This window comes from Rhipicephalus microplus, chromosome X (assembly GCF_043290135.1).
Source record: "Rhipicephalus microplus isolate Deutch F79 chromosome X, USDA_Rmic, whole genome shotgun sequence".
Lineage (NCBI taxonomy): Eukaryota > Metazoa > Arthropoda > Arachnida > Ixodida > Ixodidae > Rhipicephalus > Rhipicephalus microplus.
The window spans coordinates 159,071,716-159,086,811 of NC_134710.1; the positions used below are offsets into that span (position 1 = coordinate 159,071,716).

The following is a 15,096-nucleotide window of genomic DNA, read 5'->3' on the forward strand; positions in this document are numbered from 1 at the left end:
TGAAAACCCCAGGTGTACTGCCGTTAGAGCATCATGCAGATGTTGAAGAATGGTCGCCCGTAGGTGTAGGGGAATACCTAGCGAAAATTCCGGGCCATCAGCCTTCATGCTGCGGCGATACAGAATTTCGTTGCGGGGGACATATTGATGGAGCGAAGGGTCGGAATGTCCTGGAGATATTCGCTCAATGACCGTCTTGAGGGTTGCGTCCCGGCGCTGCTCTGTACCGATATCGCGCAAATCAGATATGGCGAGCACGCAAGAATCGCTCTCATAGACAGCGAGGCTAGCAGGGTCCACCGGATAGCTCGAGAGACAATCGGCATCTTGGGGCAACCTGCCAGACTTATAAATTACGTCGAAGTTATAGTCCTGAAGATGTAGAGCCCAGCGACCTAGGCGACCAGTTGGGTCCTTGAGCGACGACAGCCAACACAGAGCCTGGCGGTCTGTAATAACTGAAAACTCCTGCCCATACAAGTAGGGGCGAAATTTCGCTACAGCCCAGACCAGCGTAAGACACTCGCGCTCCGTTATAGAATAGTTTCGCTCAGGTGTGGAGAGAAGGCGGCTGGCATACGCAATAACACGCGTTTTGCCTCCCTGGTGTTGAGCGAGGATGGCACCGATGCCATGAGCACTGGCGTCTGTGCGTACTTCAGTCGTTGCGGACGGGTCGAAGTGAGCCAGTATTGGTGGTGAAGTGAGCAGGTCGATCATTGCGGCAAACGCAGCTGTATGGTCTTGGCCTCACAAGAATGGCGCGTTCTTTTTGAGAACATCAGTTAGTGGTCGTGCAATTGTAGCAAAATCGCGTATAAAACGTCGCAAGTACGAGCGTAAGCCCACAAAACAACGAACATCTTTGGTCGAAGAAGGCAGAGGAAAGTTCTTCACAGCGCTAATCTCGTCAGGGTCCGGTTGGACTCCAGCAGCACATACGCGATGACCAAGGACCATGATTTCTTGTCGGCCGAAGTTGCACTTTTTCGAGTTCAGCTGGAGCCCCACTCAACGAAAAACGGCTAGAATGGTCGAGAAACGAGTTAGGTGGCTTTCAAATGTTCGGGAAAAAACTATCAAATCGTCGAGGTAGCAAAGGCAGATGGACCATTTATAACCACGGAGGAGAGAGTCCATCATGCGTTCGAACGTTACCGGGGCGTTGTACAGTTCAAAAGGCATAACCTTGAACTGATAAAGGCCATCCGGTGTGACGAAGGCAGTTTTTTCTTGGTCTAAGTCATCGACAGAAATTTGCCAATAGCCCGAACGCAGATCTATAGATAAAAAGTATCGCGCGCCATGAAGGCATTCGAGGGCGTTCTCAATTCGTGGCAGCGGATATACGTCTTTGCGGGTTATCTTGTTCAAGGCACGGTCGTCAACGCAAAATCTCCGACTGCCATCTTTCTTTTTGACTAAAACAACAGGTGACGCCCATGGACTTGAAGAGGCCTCTATGACTCCTTTGGAGAGCATGTTCTCGACTTCTCGTTGTATGACCTGGCGCTCGGACTGGGAAACACTATATGGTCGCCGTGTGTCAGGATTAGCATCGCCGGTATGTATTTGATGACGCACGACGGACGTTTGACCTATTGAGTGGTCATCGATGTCAAAAATATCTTGGTAGGTGGTCAGAACGGGGTGGAGTTGCGCAGCCTCACAGGGCAAAAGATCAGGGGCAATCATCATCGTGATTTCGTCGGTAGGTGCATTTCCTCGGCTGGCTGCAATAGGGGACGAGGAGTCTTCAGGGTCTAATGCCACGATGCTACATGCATCAAGTGGAGAAACATGGGCTAACGAAATACCTTGCCGGAGAACTTGGCTCGAACTACTGAAGTTGAGGAGCGGAAGCTGAACGTAATTGTCCACGACAGTCACAACGCTATGCGGCACAGCAACACTTCGGGCCAAAAGTACATCCACTATTAGAGACACTATGTAGTCACCGCCAGGAAGAGCTGGTGATATCGTTAAGGCCACAAACGTGGTGGCTTGCGTTGACAGCCGAACATAATCAACAGCGCACAAGCGGTGTGACGGTGAGGACGGCACAGCCCCAAGTCGAGGCAGTTCAAGTTGGAGAACGCTGGTTGCACTGTTGATGAGAGTGAGATGAGTGGATAAGAAATCCAATCCAAGAATCAGGTCATCGGGGCACTGCTCAATAACTGCTAAGAGCACAGATGTGGGGTGATCGGCGATTGTGATGCGTGCGTGGCACATTCCTGTGATGGCAAGACTTCTTCCGTCGGCGACACCAATAATGCCAGAAGCAGCCGGTGTAAGCACTTTCTTCAGGCGGGGACGAAGTCGGTCACTCATCACAGAAATATGCGCCCCGGTGTCAATAAGTGCAGAAACAGTCAGGCCGTCAACGTCGACGTTGATGAAATTTAGTCGTGTCGGCAGTACGAGGAGAGTATTTGAGGTCGGTATCGAGGATGCAGCTTCACCTCTAAGAGCTACACCGCTTAACTTCCCTGGTGGGAATTGAGCGGGGAGGTCGGGCGGAGTCGTAGAGAAGGGGACGACGGACGACGTCCAGGCGGCGAACGAGACTGATGATGTCGAGGCGACGGTGAGCGGCTGCGCGGCGTATCTGGTGCATCGAAGGCGTAGGGTGGAAGGCGGCGGTAGCTGTCGGCGATCGGCGCAGGGTGCTGGAAAAGGCGGTAGCTCTTGGCACGGCGAGCAGTTTTATACTGGGTTCGGGACGAAGACCAATGGTTGTGGCAATAACGTGCGACATGACCTATGCGGCGGCCGTTAAAGCAGATTGGACGATCATCCGCAGTTCTCCATTCGGCCGGATCGCGAGAGCGTGGATAAGACTGTTCCTGGGAGGGTGACCTGAGACGAGGCGGTGAGCTTTAACCGAAGCTATTCGGTCGAGACTGAGCAACCGCGCACACATCGAAGCCCAAATTGTTGAGTTCTGCCCACACAATCGACTGTACCAAGCAAACCTGAGGTACTTGCGAATCGATGTGGCCGTTGGCGGGAAGAGCAGGTGTAATTGCTTCGATTTCCCGCCGGGCGATTCGCGTAATTTCAGACGCCGGTGAAGACTGCCGACGAGAGGTCAGTCCATCTTCACAGGAGGACGTCGCAGCGGTGTTCAGCAGTCGAGTGAAAGATCTTGAAATACGCCTGCTTTTGACCTGTTCAAAACGCCGGCATTCCTGAATAATTTCTTCGACGGTCACACAGTTCCGACACATTAGCAGGTTGAACGCATCGTCCGCTATCCCCTTGAGGACGTGGCCAACCTTATCAGACTCTGACATGTCGTTGTCGACTTTACGACATAGAGCTAGCAAGTCCTGTATAGACGAGATATACGGCTCTGTGGATGTCTGAGCACGTATAGACAATTCCTTTTTCACAGCCTCCTTTCGACCGATAGGCTTCCCAAATAAGTCACGAAGCTTCTCTTTGAAGGTGTCCCAACTTCCGATCTGATTTGATATGTGGGGTTTAACGTCCCAAAACCACCATTTGATTATGAGAGACGCCGTAGTGGAGGGCTCCGGAAATTTCAACTTCCGATCTCCTCCTCATGGTTCTCGTACCAGACTTTGGCCATGCCTTTCAGGTAAAACAGCACGTTGGTCAGCATGAGAGTCGGGTCATACCGGCTGAGCGCACTGGTACGTTTGTAGTCGGCACGTACGTGGGTGAGGGTGGGACCGGTGGAGGCGTTGCCGTGGATGGTGCAGGTGCTGCCGAGGCCAATGGAGAGGTGGCCGTGGGATCAGTCACGTGTTCCATCACGGAAACTCCAATTTGACGACCACTGCGGAGCTCCGTTGTATGGCGCTTTGTAACCCAGCACGCCCACCAATTTGTTACGTGGATTACAAACACACGGAAGAAATAAATGAGTGTATTACCAATATTTACAAGTAAGTGAGAACCACCAGAGCTGCCAGACTTTCACGCGCTCAGCCCGCTTCTTCCTCTTCAATTCGTCTACGACGGTGGGGCCATGCCCACTTCCCCGTAACAATATAGTGCAGCACGCGCACTGGAATTCCCAATAAATTATCAAATTCAGCTAAAATTGTTTTCTCTTTTCTCGACAAATCACGCGATATACCCGAAAATCGCACGTTAAAAGCCCATCTATAAGCATTGGCTGATCTCAACATGGCGCGAATTCTCGTTACAAAGATCGCCGCGGGAGGCCGCTACTTGTCCCCACATGCGCGCGCGATCACACTGAAAAGCCGCGCATATGAAAAAAAAAAGTGCTGAAGGTCACGGAGCTCGCGTGACGTTTCTCTGTGGCCCTACCATGCTTCCCTGCTTAGCTTTCAGCACCTTTGTCGGGACGAGAGAAGAGAGAATGCGATTACAACGTGTGAAAAATCTTTGCAACTCCACTCTAACTGGACCGAGTCCTAAAGTTTTTACGGCGTTGAATTTGTGAGGCAATAAGCTCTTCCACTGAACTCATTCCATGGTTACTTGAAAAAGCGTTTCAGGGCTCCTTTAAAGAAATCGGCGCAATAGAGTAAGTGACTTTTGTAGTGGGGTACCGGCTTTGAACCACGGTGCCATTATGATGATCACATAATATGACGCCCGTTAGCAATCGACGCTTGTGCCACGCATTATTACTGCTATATTTCATGATGCATTGTGAAGCGTGTATACAGTACGCGTGTTTTTGTGAATCATGAAAGCTACTTTCGCTGCCCTTGCAAGCAGAGGAAGTTCTTTTCACTGTTTTCACAAGCAGAGGCGTGACCGTGTGGTGAACATCCACTTGCCACGCAAAACGACCCGCCTTCAATCCCCACCTGAACCTAAACAATGCTGGTTCAGTCTCCAATGTGCTCCACCATTTTTATCATTAAATTTATTTCATTTGCATCGTTCTAAATTTTTTGGTCACGCTTAGGATGATGATGTTTTGCTCACAATTTTTGACGCCGACGCCGGATTTTCTGGGAAATTAGTTCTGTAAAGCTGTAGCGTTTAGGTGAAGATACCTAAATGGAATGTTTAATGCGAAACATTATTTCGTAAGCCCTGTGCCAATTTTTGTAGCAAAATTGTGTCTATACTAAAGAAGGCGTGACACTTTCTGGACAAGAACGCATACGGCCCCGTGGAAAACAAATGAGGTTTGGATGAGGCAGCTTGAATTTGAGAAAGAATCTACCTAATTTTGGAGTAGATATGAGGATGGGCAACATTTTGCACCAACTTGCAGAAGAAAGGCTTCATCAGTCGGCAAGCGTGCGTGGGAGAGCGTCTCAGTAAGTGCTTTCTGCAACTGATCGAACTTCTTAGCCCCACGCCTAAGCAAATATCTTGGACGCAGAAGTACTGGCAGCACGAGTATGATGCAGCCGAATGCTGTTCACACGTTTTAGGCTTCACAATTCAAGCTCCACGCCGCTTTTTAGCCTGCGCACACGTGTGAATGCCGACACCAGGTTCCTTTGTGTGTACCTCCTGCAGTGTGGCACCAAGTGTTTGTTTAACATCTTCGAAAATAGCGACTGCATCCTGTGGGGCTTTCAAGCGTTTTCAAGCGCACAGCCGAAGCAGGAAAACGTTCCCATTCATTAAAAAAAAGTTACACCATCTTCCGCTAAAAGGAACCATGTGTAGATGCCAAGCAGTTCACGCTAACGCTTACATTGGCGACGGCGTTGATGCTGGTACTGTAGAGCTGTGGTGGCGCAAAACACGCAGTGATGGACTGGTGTTTCCTACTGGAACATTCCGATCGCTGATAATGAGCAGTGAGAGACAGAAGCTTCCGATCAGACACACAGAACGGCAGTGCGCTTTTAGCTGACGCGCACACTGCGAATGTTTATTGTTCGACAACGCACAGGAAAAATCTCGCACCGACACTACCTTGGAAGTGCCCCGCCGCGGTGGTCTAGTGGCTAAGGTACCCGGCTGCTGACCCGCAGGTCACGGGATCGAATCCCGGCTGCGGCGGCTGCGTTTCCGATGGAGACGAAAATGCTGTAGGCCGGTGTGCTCAAATTTGGGTGCCCGTACCACGTTACTATATATATATAAATATATGTACATATATATATATATATATATATATATATATATATATATATATATATATATATATATATATATATATATATATATATATATATAGTGTGTGTGTGTGTGTGTTGTTACGTTACGTAGCGGCCGTTCAATAATTGCCTTCACCTTTGCAGAAAATGGCCCTTGCTCGAAATACCAGAAGCACAGCACATTGAGTACTGAAACTTCGAGAAAATCCAGTTATCAGACAGTAATTAAGTGATCGATTGTAAGTAATGTCCAGCGGCTTCTTTCTGCTACTCCGCTAGGCAACAGATCACCGAGCTTAAGAAGCCATCGTTAATGGTGCAATATTAACTTTTGTAATACCGCCCTCGGAGATGTTCACCATTTCAATTGTGTGTTGTATTTATTATCGCTGGGTTTTCTTGTAAAGGTGATACGGCGTCCTTTGCTTTCGAGGACACGCGCTTCAATGTCATCTACGAATAAGACCAACTGATATTTTAGTCTCCCGCCTGTCAAGTTGCCTGCGTCTGTAAAAGAAAGTTTAGTTCATTATTTCACCCATAACTCATATCGATAACGTCCAAATGGTTGAAACGGGATTTCGCTCGTTTTTCCTTCTGATGTCGCTCGGGGATGTTGAAGAAATTTGTCATGCGGATGTCGACAAAAGCCAGAGTGAATCAACGCAATGATCGTGCCGCCCATTCTCAAAATGGCAACGATTGTGCGTCCGAAAATATTGCACCAACACGTAGGACGGTCTTTGCGTCCGTTTTGTACCGATAAAACGAGGCGAGCTATCGGAAAGAGTGCCTTTTGAAAAGAAAGAAAAAAGATGGAGAAGGAAGAGCGAGTTTTATAATTACTATGCCATGGGTTGACCGAGGACCATTTGCTCCAATAATAATATAATCTGCCTAAAGAAAAAGATTGCGACCGACTCATCTTGCACCGACTCAGACTTATGTCTGCATTCGCATGTCGCGTTCGCGCGACTCTCGTGGAAACTAGATTCTACTTGCGTGTTTCCCTTCTTTTCTGGCGCCTTTTTATGAACACCATGTATATATATATATATATATATATATATATATATATATATATATATATATATATATATATATATATATATATATATATATATATATATATATATATATATATATATATAGAGAGAGAGAGAGAGAGAGAGAGAGAGAGAGAGAAAGAGAGAGCGAGAGAGAGCGTGTGTGTGTATAAAAAGTGGAATGGCGAGGACCGGAAGACCGTGAGCGCGAAGTGAAATATTCAGGGCTCCTTGTATCTAGCGCCATTCATAATGCAGGCCTTAATTTCCCCCGCGTCGCCTGTCGCGGACCACCAGGGGCCAGAGGATTCACATGCTCATACGCATGCTATTGTGGCTCGGGTGGCCAGCCGGAAAGCGTGCAAGTGTCCCTCGCACGAACGCACGAAAGACAAAACACGAAGGCAATAAGCACCAGCTGGCTATGCTGTATCACTCCTCTCATGACACAGCACTTTCGTGGCACGCGTAAACAGTTCAGTCAGTCAGTCGTCAGTCTCTTTGGTCAACCCAGCGCAAAACTCAAAACGTACTTGGTTAAGGAGCTTCCTTGCTTTTGTTCTCTGAAGTTGGCGAAAAAAAAAACAAAACAAAAAATAGTCGCAAGAAGCAAAGAAAAACTACAACATGGCCACTGTGTTCCCAGCTTTCTAAAAATCAAGTATAAAAAGAAAAAAAAACTTGTGACTAACGCAAATTGATGCATAATAAAAGAGGACAATTTTTCATACAAATTGCCTCATTCATTGCAGACAAGTTCGCTTCATTTACTCCAATTTGTTCGGCAGGACCGGCCGCGTTCTTCGTGAATCCTCTTTCGCCTCGATTTTACACCGCATATTTTGCTGCAAATTAACACACGCACAAGAGGAGCACTTACTCGACAGCAAAAGCTGTCACATGCATAACTTCATTTTGCGTATGTATTAACTTGAGACGAATTATCTGCTGTAGTCAATACCAACTAACCCAAAAAAAGTTCGCTCGGTGCAGATGCAGTCGCAATAAAGAGATATATTGACCTAGAATCTCACGAGAACAACCTATTCAGGAAGTTCGGTTGAAAGCGGATTACTAGTGTGTGCATGTCTTGGCTACTGTATTTACTGGACTATATTTAAACCACGAGTGTGACGTGAGAGGCGACTTTATATTGCATCGAGGAAGAAAAAAAATACAATTTCGCTATTCCACTGTTAACGCGAGGGTCGAGTTTAGGTGGCAAAAATCTGGAAAGAAACGTGCGTTACATCGTGTAAATACGGTACTGTAGATGTTCATTAAGCATACAGTAATGAATAAGTAGTTTCGTCGAGGAAGATTCCATGCTTGCACAGAGTGCCTAAAGGCTCAGACGAGCTCTGTTATGTTGCACTGGTAAAAGAGCGTTGCGTCAGTGAAGTGTAGACAATACTGATGTGACAAAGTACCACTCATGTTCAACACCACCACTAGTACTAACGCCAAGTAGGTGCTTCTGTTATTACAGTACCTAATAAATATTAGAAGCATAAAGCAATGAGGACAAGAAGTGAATTAACTGGTGCCAACCAACCATTGATTTGCAGGAAATAACGTTACATCCTAGGTAATTTCAAGCGCATGCGCGACTCACCTTGGTAAACATGCAGCGTTACAAAATGACATATACGACTTTCAGTTATCAAGACTTGTCTAAAAGTGCGATTCACTCCAATATAGATTCAATTGGTGTTTTCCGAGTGCGTGCTCCCGTCTTCTGTTTTAGTAGCACAGCGGAGAGTATACCGCAGTTTGCTCTATTTCCATGGTACAAAAATATTTCGATCGAGTTGTTGCCGCTGCGGCCACACTTTCGATAGAGGTGAAAACTTTAGGGCTCGTGTACTTGGATTAAGGTGCACGTCAACGAAGCCCAGGTAGACGAAATTTTCGAAGCCTGCCGCTACGCCATCTCTGAAAATCATATATCGTGGTTTTAGGAGGTTAAAAGCCAATAACTATTAGTATATACGTTTTTCTCCTCAAGGCCCAGTGACAGACATTAATGCTTAAAATGTACAGCTTCGCAGCAAAAAAAAAAAAAAAACTACAGAAGTAACATTCTACACCGATGGCTCACCGTACCAGTAACTCGCCGCGATTTTCTACACAGACAAGCGCGGCGATTACTGCTTCCATATTCGCATTTGTTTTCACCTTGCTTTTAATTTGGTAGAGGAAAACGCTAGAGTGGTTCTTGGCTGTATCGTGGCTCTAATGTCTTTTATTACTAGGCAGGCTACAAATGCTACTACCGCTTGGAAGGATGCGAACGGTGCAGTGCGTAGATAGCGCACTGTTCGCCTTTCCTTCAATCGTGGTATACACTACACATACATATACATAAGACTAAACACGGCCGCTTACGTCAGTAGAGTTGATTCGTTGCGACCGTCCCTGGCTCCGCCCTGGGGCCTCCACTGTAGCAGCGGCTGAGAGAGCACCGCAAAGCTTCCGTTCATGCCGCAGCGCTTGGTGTTTTCCGGTAGCTCGACGAGTTCGCCGGGAGGCTGCGCGGCCACCAGCAGCGGGTGCGCCTCCACCTGATCACTGGACCGAACAGCCACTGCGGGATGAAAGAGCACCGACAGTAAGTCACTGCATTGTGCCCTGGAGCGCTGGACAGATGAGCAGAGCTCGATAATAATACGAACTACTAGCGAAATAAGAGACGGGGACGAGAAAAAACGCGGGACTACGGTAGACTTGAACTAAACTTTTTTACGAACAACATTCATATATTTGCGGACCCGAATCGCTGACCACATGCACACAAAGGCTCCATTGAACCTGGAAATAGATTGCAACACCCTTGATATTGGCTTCTTGTACAGAAGTACAGCAAAGAAGTACAGCAAAACAGTTAAAAGTGAAATCAGTTGTAAAAAAACTACGAGGGCATTATATTTTTGTATCACGTTTTTTTTTTACACGAACATCTTATTTTGTTGAAATTCGTGCAGCCCATATGTAATTTCATTAATTTGTTTAACGAATTACTTGAAATATACCAAAACTGTGGCGTCGTTATCCAACCACATTGCTGACTGATATTTAGGGTTTACCGTCCCGTCACCACCATGATTATAAGAAACGCCGTAAGTTTGACCACCCGGGGTTCTTTAACGTGCACCCAAACCATGCGCACGTGCACACGGGTTTACAGCATTTTCGCCTCCATCAAAGATGCAAACGCCGAGGCCGGGATTCGATCCCGTGACTTGCGGTTCAGCAGCCGAGTACCTTAGACACTAGGTCATCGCGGCGGGGCATCCAACCTCACTGTTATCTCATGTCATGATTTACATACCATGGTCTTGATGATCTTGCGGTGATTTCGTTCACATAATATATTGCAAAGCTGGTATGGTATAATATGACTACATCGCAAACAAGAAATGACAGAACCTAATGTAAAAAACGTGAATGGACGACAAAGGTAAATCACACCTGCAAACATGACACTCATGATATGCGTTTCATGCGAAACATCAATAATACTACGCTCATAGTGCGCTCGTGGCCGTTTCGCTAGCTTCACATATGTCATATTTGGTGCTACGTCACGTGGATGGATGACGATGGTATGTGACACGTCCAAACATGATAATCATGGCGTGCATGTCTAGTAAAACATTACATGCTTGAAAAGAGCAAAATAAAAGTATTAAAAATACCTAATCCATCAAACCAGAGAAGTAGAGGAAAACGGTTAAACAAAGTAACTTCAGCTGTAAATCAAACTATGATGGGGTATTATATTTTTTGTATTTTGCCTTTTTCTCACAAACATCTCATTTCGTTGAAATTTGTGTATTCCACTTGTAATTTTATTATTTGTTCACTGAATCACTTGAAATATATCATGACTGTAGCGTTGCTATCCAACCATATTGTTGTTACCCTGTCTTTTCGGAATCCTTTAACCTCAGATTATAAAAACACTTTTATGTAAATGTATGTTTTGCATTTTTATGAAAATTATTTCGTCATCATCATCAACGCCTGTTTTGAATATGGCTAGTGTGCTTATTTCTTTTTATTAGTTGTGTTCATACTTTGCTATCGGTCCATCATGACACTATCCTCTTCCTCTTGGTTATTATTATTTATTATGTATACTATAATTACTATATCAAGTACGCCTGTGGCACCCATCTCTTTTTATATAGAACTTACGACAGTAGTTATTTTTGTAAGCCAATAGAAAAAGTCAACTTTTTTCATATTTTTTTAATTTACGAGGCTAATGTCATACTGTTATTAATCGACAGATAAACTTTTTCAATAATACATAAACCCCGAGTACGCAACATCATACAGATATCTCGGAATTCAGCTCATCAATATTCTTACTTGACATCCACTCATTGAATACATCACTAACGATGCCAACAGATCTCTCAGGTACATACGCGGAATTTTTTTCCAAAGCTACATGTCATTTCTATTTACTACTCTACAAATCACTAATTGGACTCAAGCTTCATCTGTCTGGGCCCCCAATCAAAAAGCATTTACAACTATCATCCAAAATAATTGATAGCGCTTTATTATTTCAAACTATTCCCACACAGCTAGCGTTTCACTAATGAAATCGGACCTTGGACTATAGCGGATTTGACACTTCGAAGGGAAATATTTCGTCTATGTCTTTTTCAAAAAATAATTTACCAAAATAGTTCAATTAAACAGGAACTCAGCTTAGGACCTTCATACTCACGTCTTGATCATAGGTATGAATGAAGTTCTTTTTTCATTTTGCCTCGCTAATGCTTTTGCAGACTTTTTTGCCAAAGACCAACGCCACGTAGAACCACTCCCCATCCCCCCCCCCCCCCGCCCAATCGCCTGCATCGAGGATGCATCAGCGTTCAAGGGCTGACTAACAGAACACGTCTCGAGCCTACAATAGCTTAGTGTTGCGTCAACATGTTTTTCAATTATTTGTTGTCTTTCTATGTTCAGTTTGTGCATTTTTATAGTTTTTGTGTTACCTACCTCCTTCAACCCTTTTGCGCCCTGAGGGTAAAATAATTATATAAATAAATAAGGATAGCACAGGAATACTTCTCTGAGACCTCCACTTGTTTTCTATATAATACGTGAAAGGTGCCATTGCAGTGAAAACAATGCAATGGCACTTTTTTTCTGCATATACTGATACGCTTTAGTGAATATATAGGGGCTCGATTCACTTTGTAGGCACAGTATTATCGTGTGCTAGTTATCATTAAAAGTCCCCTAAAGCACACTGATTTCAAAGGCGAGACAGCAGCTTTTTTTCTCGCTTTGACTCGCCACGTTGCTCCGCAGTAGAGCCATACATCGCGGGTTCTAACCACAGCAGTGGCTACAATATTTTCAATGTAGGCTAAAATGCTCGAGGCTCATGTACTTCAATTTAAGTGCGCGTTAAAGAAGCCCGGTGGTCGATATTTTCGGTGCCCTCCACTACTGTGTTACGGCGCTTCATGATCATATGGTATGGTTGTTTTGGGATGTTAAGCTCGAACAAATGTTATTATTTTCTAGCATTCACAATCCTTCATAAAAGCACTATCTCCTCCTCGCCATTAATTTCTTCTTAAGAGGCTTTTAATATGAGGACTATAGAAACGTTCAGCCAGTCAGGATGTAGCACTCTTTTACTACACGCTTACATCTCTTCTTGCGAAGTGCCCCGCCGCGGTGGTGTAGTGGCTAAGGTACTCGGCTGCTGACCCGCAGGTCGCGGGATCGAATCCCGGCTGCGGCGGCTGCATTTCCGATGGAGGCGGAAATGTTGTAGGCCGGTGTGCTCAGATTTGGGTGCACGTTAAAGCACCCCAGGTGGTCGAAATTTCCGGAGCCCTCCACTACGGCGTCTCTCATTATCATATGGTGGTTTTGGGATGTTAAACCCCACATATCAATCAATCAATCAAATCTCTTCTTGCGAATTCACAAACGCGGAAAACAAAGTGAACTCTGTTTATTGCTCACAATAGTCATGCGAGACGCGAAAGAACGGGCGTGCGACTGCGTGGGAAAAGAGCGCAAGATACAATTCCCAACAGATATCTCTCGTACATTGACCAATCGAAAGCGTATTGCATCCTGACGTCACGCGAATGAACAGTTGGCGTTACGAATCGTGCGACAATGACAGGAGACGCCGGGAGAGAATGACATGCTCGTTCTTCGTACTTTCAGAGGAACCCTTTAATGCTGTTATGCTTTCCAAGTCTACAATCAGTGAGCTCATGCTCAAACAACAATACATTGGCGTATCGAGAACTCACGTTCAATAAATAGCGCACGAACAATAAAATAATCTGACACCTCAAAAAAATGAATCATTTGGTGAGAAAGGCCGCATTTTTGGCGCAGCAGTCAATGAGAGCCAAGATAATGGTTCAACAACCTTAATTCTTTTCTTTTGTACTGCAATCTTTGTTTGCCCTAACAGAAAAACTACCAAAGTGGGTACTGGAAAAGGTGGTGGATATTGTTGAAGTAATACTGGGTATACTGGAAACCATTATGGTCATAGTGTACAATGGTGGGTGGCATAGTGTACCATAGATGTCCTGGCGGAAAGCATGGGAGATAGTGCCAGCTAAAATAGTGGATATTCTGGTAAGATAGTGGGCCCACATCGCCCGTATATTGGAAAGCAGCGAATGATTGGTGGGTTAGGAAAATGATGGTGCACCATGCTGTACCATACTAAAGAAGCTCCACCAAACTGCCATGGCGGCAATCACGTCATGTCCGAGAGCATCGGAAGTGAAATTTTTTCAGGCACTTAGGCTGTGACCACTAGCGTCACCACTGTCGTCATCCCACATTTTTCTTCCCTGACATGGCGCCGCGCTTCTTCAACGTGGTCTCAGCCTGGCATTTCTGTTTGTGCTGAAGTGTGTTTTTTTTCCTTGCCGCGTTTTATGATGTGGTCATTGACTTAACCAGAACTTCTGGAATGGATATGACGCGCGGTATGTGTGCAAACTGTGCGAGGAGCAGCCGCCAGTTTCCCAAGTACAATTCCTGTGTTTCTGATAAACGTGGTTAGTCAGTCTTAGAATGCTCCATCTTCAAATGCTTCCGCACACCATCGATGAACTGCACCGGGAAGGTTTCTCGCAACGCGCTCGGTGGCACGAAGAATCTACGTGACAGTTCGTGCACATCGAGAACTCACCACGTTGCCTCTAGATCAAAGGATGCCCGCAGTCAAGGTCGACTCGTCGCGTCACTCGAAGACCAGCTGACGAAGCAAGTGTACGCCGCCAACGTGCCTTTTCGAGAAAGGTAGGTGCCTGCGAGTGCAACTCTGTGCATGTTTTACATTATTGTCATATACAGGGTGTCCCACGTAACTTTCGCCAGAGTATAAAAATATGCCGTAACACGTAATTATGAGGCGAGCAAATGCATGTTGCTCACCGTTGCCTGGAGTTAGACAGATCATTTTTTGTGTTCTCAAAGACAGTTTATTAGATCTGTTTAATTAACTAACTTTTGAAGTAACGAAGATGGATAACAAATTTCAATGAGAATGTTGTACATCGGTTTGCAAAACATCCAAATAGATAGTTTTGAACTTTATATCTGTTAAGTATTAGTGTTTTTCTGATAATTACAAATACCCTCGAAATACAAAAAATGCCACGTGACAAACCCGCTCGCGCGTCAGTGCGCACGATGATTCTAGTGCTCTTTAACGCTCCGCGTACGAACGACACGCTTCCTTCGCAACGCTTTATGACAGCGATAAGCAGTCGCAGCGGTTATTGTTTTTGTGGCCGATAGAAAATCGTGTTCATCGTAAAGCCACCATCATTGTTGCAACCCTGCCGAGACCGCACATTGGGGCAAATGCTGTGGTCATTCGCACGTGGAACGTTAGAGAGCACTAGAATCATTGCGCGCACTTGCGCACGAGCGGATTTGTCACGCGGTATTTTTCG

General features: G+C 45.6%; 1 protein-coding gene across 2 annotated transcripts in view; it reads right to left on the reverse strand.

The window, feature by feature from the left end:
* Positions 1 to 15,096, reverse strand: part of LOC119176906 (uncharacterized) — a 566,139-nt gene that overhangs the window by 317,616 nt on the left and 233,427 nt on the right. For both annotated transcript variants that reach the window (XM_075878066.1, XM_075878065.1), the window contains one exon: positions 9,509 to 9,707. In XM_075878066.1, coding sequence (XP_075734181.1) covers positions 9,509 to 9,707 — 199 coding nt within the window. The remainder of the gene's footprint in view (positions 1 to 9,508; positions 9,708 to 15,096) is intronic.